This window comes from Grammomys surdaster, unplaced genomic scaffold (genome assembly GCF_004785775.1).
Source record: "Grammomys surdaster isolate TR1022 unplaced genomic scaffold, NIH_TR_1.0 97, whole genome shotgun sequence".
NCBI classification, from domain to species: Eukaryota; Metazoa; Chordata; class Mammalia; order Rodentia; family Muridae; genus Grammomys; species Grammomys surdaster.
The window spans coordinates 11,659,932-11,669,327 of record NW_021604576.1 but is presented as its reverse complement, the minus strand read 5'-3'; the positions used below and the strand labels follow the sequence as shown (position 1 = coordinate 11,669,327).

At 41.4% G+C, this 9,396-nt stretch overlaps 1 protein-coding gene across 1 annotated transcript in view; it reads right to left on the bottom strand.

Moving 5' to 3' along the window:
* Positions 1-4,189: 4,189 nt before the first annotated feature.
* The window catches only part of LOC114631670 (protein mono-ADP-ribosyltransferase PARP11-like), a 66,902-nt gene continuing 61,695 nt past the window's right edge, over positions 4,190-9,396 (bottom strand). Inside the window, exons 3-4 of the mRNA XM_028780037.1 lie at positions 8,747-8,898; positions 4,190-6,976 (exon numbers count right to left, since the gene is read on the bottom strand). Of these exons, the coding sequence (XP_028635870.1) occupies positions 6,660-6,976; positions 8,747-8,898 (469 nt within the window). The 3' untranslated portion in view covers positions 4,190-6,659. The remainder of the gene's footprint in view (positions 6,977-8,746; positions 8,899-9,396) is intronic.

The window sequence follows — 9,396 nt, the reverse complement described above, 5'->3', positions numbered from 1 at the left end:
AAAGAAAGAAAGAAAGAAAGAAAGAAAGAAAGAAAGAAAGAAAGAAAATGTACATGGCAGGGGCCCAAAAACTAACCAATAGTACTGTTATAAATTAAATTTTAAAATTCTAATAATTAACATCTCAATTTTCATAAAATTAAATATTACTAATCACAAAAAAAATCTACTACACTAATCATGGGAGCCAGAGAAAATAATAGAAGAAACAAATCATCAGGAAAATTCACAGGAAAATTGCCTAGAGATTTCACCGCAAAACAGCCAAGAGCAAAGAAACAAGTCCTCACTTTGGAAGTGGGGGGGGGGCATAAATTGATCCAGCCCCTGTGGAAATCAATTTTAATGTTTCTTAAAATCTCAAAGTAATATGAACACATATAGCATTCCTTTGCATATGCTCAAAACACTCAACTTTCTGTATTACAGATACTTTTCTCAGGCATGTACTTTCTCATGTATTCACGATAGCTACGAAAAGGACATAACCTAAATATTCTTCAGCTGATTAGTGGATGATGGAAAAGTGATGCATACACATGATGGAATGCTGTTGAGTTGTAGAGTAGAAATGAGATCATAAAATTTTCAGGTAAATGGCTCAAAGCAGAAAAGTAATACTGGGTTACTGAGTGAGGTAACCCAGATTCAGAGGACAAGCACTGCATATTCTAATGTTTTGGGATCCTAACACTGAATATTTAAACATATACATATAACCTGGAGCATCTACCGAAACTAGAAAAATAAGAAGAGACCATTAGTGTTGGGAAGGAAGATCTTTAGAGAGGGGGATAGTAGGATATAGTTGTTATGAAGGCAATTCTGGGAAAACTAGGGTGGGAGGTTAGCTAAGGAGAAGAGGAGAAGACAACATTAACGGAGAGGAAGGAAATAGAAGTGGTAAAGAACAATATGACTTAGGAAACTGTAGAAAAACCTGTTATTTATGATATATATCTCATAAATATATTTTATATATCAAAATACACATATTTATATAATATATACAAGAATACACACACACACACATACACACACACTTTCATTCCCAACTGGTGAACAACAGTGCCTGAGTATCCTGAAGGCAGAAGCAGAACCAGAACAGCAAGAAAGCATCCAACAAATTAACAATATTATCCTCTTAAAAAGATCTCCACAAAGACAATTTCAGTTGGCATCCAAATGTGGATAGAGTGTGTGGATTCACAAGGCCCTATTTCTAGCTGAAGGTCTATAGACATTTAACGGCTGCTAAATAAAAGAAAGACTTTTTACAGTCCCATGATAGGACACCTAATCCAAGTGACTAGCCCTCAACACATATTCAAAAAGCAACACTAAGCGTCCTTAGCAGGATATGTAAATATTAGTTATGTTTATATGTTACACATAAATGTAATAATGATAATTAAGGAAGAAGAAGCCATAATTTGAGAAGGTGTTGGAAGATCATGGGAAGAGCTGGAGGCAGCAGAGAGTGGTGTGAGGTCAAAATAATATAATCACAGTACTTAAGGTTCTCAAAAAGTGTAAAACACGGCAATAAGGAAAGTTAGATAAAAGTCCCCAGAGTCATCAGTAAGCTGCTGAGGGGATATCGTTAACAGCTTTATATGAATAAAGTTTTCTATTTAGATGGCATGAATAAATTTCTTGAAAGGTGTATACAGCAAAAATGATTTCCAAAGGAGAAAAATAATCTACAACCTCAACATGCACTTAGAGTTTCAGTTTATAGCTAAAACCCTTCTCACAAAAACTTAGCAGTGTAAGGCCAGGTGTGATAAATGGGGCATGCTTTTAGTTCTACCATTTGGGAGGCAGGGGCAGCTGAATCTTTATAGTTTGAGGAGTCTGTGTTGATGTCCATGGTCTGTGTAACCAAAGGCCATGCTAATGTCCACAATCTGGGCAGGCCGCCTGAAGCCATGTTTATGTCCAATATCGTAAGTACTGTTTGGGACCATACTGATGTGAATGACCTGCACTGTCATCTGAGAACTTGGTCATATTCACAATCTGGGTTGCCAGTGATGGTCTTGTCTGGGTTTGTGGGCCTGTGCTGTTATCATCAACGATGCGGAAGCCCATGCTCCATGTTTCTGCTAGCAGTAAAGAGCAAGGAAGACACTTTTGCAGTAATATTGTTGATTGCTCACACAGAGTTGAGAGAAGGGTACATGGAAGGCTTCTGTGACAATCCCTATCCCCACCCCAACTCAAGTCCCCCCAAAGGTAGCAACCTAAACAAGAATCCATTGAAGAGAACTCTTAAAGTGTGATAAAGATGCTGAAGTTAGGTCTCCACAATTGAAGGCTGGTGGGAGAGGAATGACTAAGTTCTATTTAAAGGGTGGCTACTGACCTGACTGACAGCGTGTACATAGACAACACAAATTAGACTCTTCCATTTTATTGTTATTATTATTATTATTATTATATTCTTTGAGGAAGAGATAACAAGAGTGGGTGCAAATAAGGAAGGACTTGGAAGTGAACGTGATTGGATGCATGATGTATAATTCCCAAAAGATAATAAAAATATCATGTCAAAAATAAGAAAATTATTTTAGTGGCCAAGAAAGAGCTCTTTGAGTCAAAATACTTCCTTATGTAGAACAAAAAGTAGAAAAACAATGTATACAGTAAGTATAGAAAGAAATTTTATAAATCTTGTTGCTGATATGTTGTAAAGTTCTGTAATTGAATGAAAGATTGAGCAGCAAAAACACAGATGCCAATAGTGTACAATATGTTATAATTATATCTATTTTTGAATGTATATTTATGAATGAATGAGGCAACAAAGTCTGTCTGAATATGTCAAAACAAAAACTAATTTTTCTACTGTTGGGAAAACATTAGTAATTCAATTTTTTTTTCCTTTTGCTGCTATATTTGCTTTAAAGAAGAGTGATACTTGACTTATTTATAACGTTTCTTACAGTATAGATTCTTCTAATTCTTTGAAATAACTTGCTTCTAGAGCTGGTCAATTTGCACAAATTCATCCATATAAACACTTTTTAATTTATTAATTACATTTTTATTTTGTGTCTTCCTGTGTGGTGTTGTGTGGTATGATGCGTGTGTGTTTGTCTGTGTGTGGCTATGTGTCTGTGTGTTTGTGTGTATGTATGTGCTAACATGCATATGTGCAACCACATGTGGGTAGACATCAAAGAGGATACCTTGAGGGAGAGTTATTGACTTTTACCATGTGAGGCTTAGGAAATAGAATTAAGAAATCAGTTGTGAGTCTTGGCAGCAGGGGATGCCTGAACTCCTTTATCTGTATATTTCCTTTTAATGAAAATACTTTTTCAAATAAAGTATATCCTGATTATGTTATCTCTCTCTACTCTTCCTAGTTCATCCCTACATCTCCTCCCATGTGGATTCACTTTCTTTCTGTTTCTCTTTAGAAACCAAATGGTCTTCTAAGGTCTAATAATAAAATAAAATAAAATAAAATAAAATAAAATAAAATAAAATAAAATAAAATAAAATAAAATGAAATGAAATGAAATGAAATGAAATGAAATGAAATGAAATAAAGGTGAATAAACAAGATCGCCTTTCTCCAAGGAGAGCAGGAAATCTGGGGAGAAGCACACCACCGGGGACAGTGTAAGATCACCTCTCAGGAGACTCTCAGATGATCCCTCTAAACCCTTGCTGAAGCAGAACCACCTATGGAGATGGGATACTTACTAGCAACTTAATTTTATCACAATGAAGCTTACTACCATCGAGCATTTAGACAGACAGAGACATAGTCTTGGGGGTGGAAGTCTGGCCACAGCCACAGGCGAGGTTTATCACACTGTCCTGTGTTCTGTTTAGCAAAGCTGATTGACCACACAGACTGCTGGGAGTGCCAGTGAGTGGGAGTGGCTGGCATGCCCCTAGAACTGATCCTCTGAGCCAGGAACCCTTAAGGGAAGGACAATACATCCGCCAGGCCTGGATCTATTCATAATTCCTAACAGTGGAGGACATGTCTTCATCCCCAGGTTATTTGATCAGCCATTGCTCACAACGACCAAAACTAAGACCAAGAAGTACCCCCAGAGCAAGGTCTACTGAAAACTCCCTGACCGTCTATGAAGTTTGAGAGGAAAATTCAGGTTGGAACCAAGACCCAGAAACCAGAAGCACACACATAGCACACACAGGCAGCCAAGACCTGATACAGAAAACTTTAATCAACAATTGTAGAAACAATACACTCAGACATTAAATATCAAGATTTGCCATCATCACCACCACCAGTCTAGAAATGAAGTAATCCACTAATCTCAAATATTCCTGATGGGAGATAAGAGATTTAGGAAAATGTTTTCCCATAAACACATTTATTTTTACCCCGAGGCTAGACTCCCCACAGAGAAAAAACAAGTTTGTACTCAATGGAGTTTATTCAGCCAGCTTTGTGGCATGGCTCACCACTCTGTACCGGCTCCCTTCACTCTCAATTTGATAAGCAGAGGGAATGATGCTCTTCTGTACATGGAACAGACAAGACAGTAAAACTTTAACACGAGTGAAGTCTACATTATTATATTTTAAAACACATACCGAAGTCACTTCTTCCTTATGAAGGGGGGCTGGCAGTCCGTTCCAACAACAGCAGGGCAGTGCTTTCTTATGGTGGACACCATGACACACCCCCACCTTCCTCATGCAAGCCAACAAGGGAGAGCGATTGCACAGACTGCCTGTGTTCTCAGTCACCTTGACACGGATACACAAGTCTAAAAGGAAATAACCCCAACTACAACAGTCATTCCATTCAAGTATTAAGAGAAGTGTGCATGGAACTGGGTGGAGGGAGACAGCCACGTAAGAGGGACTTTAACACATTGCATGCCAGTTTGGTCTACAGAGAGAGTTCTAAGACAGCCAGGGCTACACAGAGAAACCCTGTCTTGAAAACCAGACGCAAACAAACAAACACACAAACACACAAATAAAACAAAAATAGAAGAAAAGAACTAGAAGAGAGACTGTTCAGTCCAAACTCCTAATGCCTCTAACACTGATTCTTGTGAGCGGGCAGGCAGCCTATCTGCTTTGCCTTCAAGAACTTTTGCAGGGACCACTATTGGTTTTGAAATGTGTCCTTTCTATCCTTTCTTAAGCCAACTGTGGGTCTACACATTTGAGCCAGGAAATCATTATGCCACGGTATGCCAAAGCACTGTGTGTGTGCCTTCCTGAGTACCGTTCATGTACTTCCCACTGCACAGTGACACATATTCCAGGCTATAAGGAAAACCTGATGATTTACAAAGCTGAAAGAACTGCTATCCTTACGAAAATCACTGTCCCTAATCCTGTTGCACACATTTATTATTTTTAGATGCTTCCCGATTTGAGTGACTGAAGAGAACAATACAGGCAGAGGCACTAGAAGCCAAACTGTGCTCACTTCCTTGTACCCAAAGCTGGATGAGGATACCAGAGACAAGAGTCAGTATGAAGAGTTAGGCAAAGGTTCTGGGTGAGTGGCTGGAGGAATGATCTTCCCCATAAGGAATCATGGCAAAAGGAGACAACCCACAGGCAGCTCCCTGTCTGATACTTGAACACCTAGACAGCATCGTGCCTGAGTGCTGCCTCGTCTCTGCTAGAACACCAACGGGCAGTTAGCTGGTACAGACCACTTCATCTTCAGGACAGAACAGCAGGCAAGCAGACAGGTACCCAAAGCCATGAGCACAACTCTAAGTTGTACATAGCTGCTCAGGGGTTGGAAGTTGTCAATCACTCCTTTAAAGAAGAAATCGGACTTCTTCCCAGCATCTCATGTTCTCCACAATCATTCAAAAGAGAGAGACACCAACTACTAACACGTGTGGATCTTAGGAATCGCTGTAGAATGGCTATGTGTGTCTCCAATTGTGGGGAGGACCGATAAAACCGTTAGAAGTGATAACTGCAGGGCTTGGAAAACAAAGGAAATAAATAACTTGGGGGCAGGGACCAGAGACTGCTGCAGGCCAGACTGTGAGCTCACAACCCTCAACAGCCTGGTCAACTCACCTGCAGGAGGTAGGTGAGAATGGTGTGCGCTGCTCTGGGGCTACAGACCATCTTCCTACAGCAGTGGGAAGCAGGCTCTGTCCTGGTCTCTCTTCTGCTAGCATGTCTCCTAGCACAGCGGACAACGTCCTTGTTTCTTACTTTGCTGAGCACCAGGGGCTGTTTCAGGGTTTTAAATGCCCCCTTCAGAAGACCAACAAAGTCACATGCTCATTGATAAATAATAATGCCAAAATTCCATTTATAAAGGACCAGTTCTCCTAACAGCGTACAAAACTAAAATCATTTGACCCGGTCACATGCACGTGAACTTTGAAGACTGCCTGGCTATGGTAATGAGACTCAACCTATTCTGTTTTGAGAAGTATCTCTCTCTCCTGTATGTTAAGATGGCAATAGCATCGGTCTTTAACAAAACCGGAACAGACAGAAACAGAACAACATATAACCAACCTGACAGCCAGTACTTCTTTATATACTGAGGCCGCATTCTTTTCTGTATCTGTTTCAAAAGTATCCAATATTTATATTAGCGGCTAGAAGACAGGGGGCCAAATCCTCCTGCAATGAGAGAGCAAAACTTTGACCACTGAGCCTGGGAGGCAGGGTCAGTGGAAGTCTATCAGGTACTCAGGGTAGATCTGGTTGGCATCAAAAACCACAAAGATCTTTGGGTTCCAGGTGTCATCCACACAGCTGTCATACAAATTCACATAGCTCCCGTCTTTGGAAGGAGGTCTCATGTATTTCGAGTCTCCGTTTATGTAATCACCAATTAGCACTCGAGCAAGAAACATGGATTTATAGGTTCTGAACAGATGTCGCTGCTGCAAGCTGACCCCGTGGATCTGGAATGTGTTCCCGTGCTTGACGTCATCCCTGCAGAAACGACTGGAGTATGCAGCATCTCTAGCGAAGTAGGTTCCTTCAACAGAAAGGGCCAAGGTTACTTTGGAGAAAACAGGAAACTCGGGAGACAACATTCTGACTGTCAGGGGAACAGCATTCTGACAGACATGAGTCATAGCACAGGGACAGATGTTGGATGACCTCCTCTGCAAACTGAAGAAGAGGACATAATCTCCCCACCCATCCTGTGGAGACAGCTGTGGGGCCTCACCAGTGCCCTCCTGTGCCCCTGAGAAAACAGGGGCCACACTTGCATTTCCAAAAGAGAGCTTGCAAGGAAATGTAGTAAAACACAAAACCACTCCCTGGGGAGAAGCATGGCCGGTCAGAATTTCACCTGGAGGCCTCCTCCTAAGCTGTCCCCTTCCTCAGCCCTTCCCCACTGCCCTCACCCAACATCCAGCCAAGCTCTGTAGAATACTGCTCTCCCCAGGGAGCTCAAAGCCACGAAGCTGCTGGCTATGACATGGGGCAATCCAGAAGTAATTCTAGACCAGGAGGTACACCAAGGAGTGAAATTCTGAGACTGTGAAGCTATGGCTATGGTTTGGGTCTTCAGTCTCCCTGGAACTCATGTGTTAAAAGGCTGTTTTCTGGCAGCATGGTGCTAAGGGAGGTGTGGGGACTTTAAAAGATGGAGCCAAAAGAAAGGATATGCTCTTAAAGGGGGAATACAGATTAAAGAACATCTTCACAGTCTTTTCATGGTCCAGCTGCCAGGAGGTGAGGCTAGTTCACCTTATACCACATACCCCTGCCTTAAAACAGGCTCCACAGACCCAATGCAACATGGACTAACATTTCTGAACTGTGAGTCAAAGTCTAATTCTCCTCTTCCTACACTGTCTCGGGCGTTCTGTTACAGTAATAGGAAGCTAGCAGGCACGTCTGTTCCTGCTTGAGTATTCCAGAACACTGTCAGTTATTGTCATGGACACTCAAGAAAGCAGTCGCCACTCTGGGAATGATTGATACTGTCAAGCAAGTATTTAATTCTAAAATATCGGGACATGAATTGCAAAGTCTCATACCCGCCCACATTGATGGAACTGGTGTCAGACCTTTTTGACCTCTTACAGCTAAAGTGAGCAGCTTTTTGCTACTCATTCTTAAATTAACTCACAGTTTCAAATCCTAATCCTACCTGGGAGTCAGCTCTCTTGCTGAAAATAAGGCACAAAGGACAGAGTGGGAGAGCAAATGCCTGCCCCTTGCCCTCCGCACCCTTCTCCTAGCTGCTTGAGTCATACCACGATGCAGAGAACTGAGACTTGCACTGGGCCAGGAATAAGAGGGAGCTCCTCCCACTCCCCCTTTAGTGCGCACTGGGATTCTTGCCTATCCTTCTTACCTATCATTTTCTAACAAGCAAAACCAAGCGAACAAAATATCAAAACTGCTAGCACCTATGCTAGAGAGTAACGGATGTGTGTCTCTCACTCTAGGCCTTTGCTGTAGAGCAGCTCAGTGGTAGGTGCTCACCCATGGCAAGGGCTGACTCAGCACTTCGGATACTGTACAGCGTCTTTAGCACACAGCATCCCACCGCAGCATCCCACCGGGAGGACCACAACTACTGAATATGGCAGGCATGTACGTCTCACTTCCGCCCTGTGTGTGGGGCAAGTGCTTTTCTGTGGCTCAGAAGCTCTGTGGTTTGTCTAGAACTCTTAGTCTGGTAACTTGTAGCTTCATTACAGCTAACTCTGAATCATAGAGCAACCAATTTTCTCCAGTGACGGAACTCTCCCTTCTGACTGAACCTGGACTGAGATTCAGATATTACCTTTTCCAAAGACAGCACCGTGTACACCATTGATTCTCCAGTCAAAGTTGTGAATGCAAATTGCTTCCACAAATTCACTGCTGGTGCCATGAAACAGCATTTGCTCATTGATTTGAGGGACACCTCTCTTTTTCTTGAGCTGAGCCTTTTTCCTAAAATCATAAAAACATCCAGATACACAAGCACAGAAAAATATACCAGTGAGCAGTATTTATTAATTTAAAATGTTAAAGGCAAAGATCAATAGAAAGGATGAGACAAAAATATAAATAATATAAATGAGTGGACAGAGAAATTCTAGCAGAGAAACTATTTTAAATGCTCTTGGATACATAAAAATCAAATATGACAGCTATCAGCTAGGTATGGTACTTAATGCCTGGAATCCCAAGGTACAAGATGCAGAGACAGGAGGATCAAGAATTCAAAGCTATCATCAGCTTTAAAAAAAAAATGATTTTGAATTTAGTCTAGGTTGTATGAATTTCAAAAAATATATACCTAGCATTGTGATTAAAGGCTGAAAATTATATTCAAAAAGACTGGGCATGTAGCTCAGTGGTAGAATGATTCTCTGGCATGTGGGAAAAGCCTAGGTCCATATCTCAGCAATGTGGAACAAAGATGAAAAGAGGAAAGGAGAGAGAGGG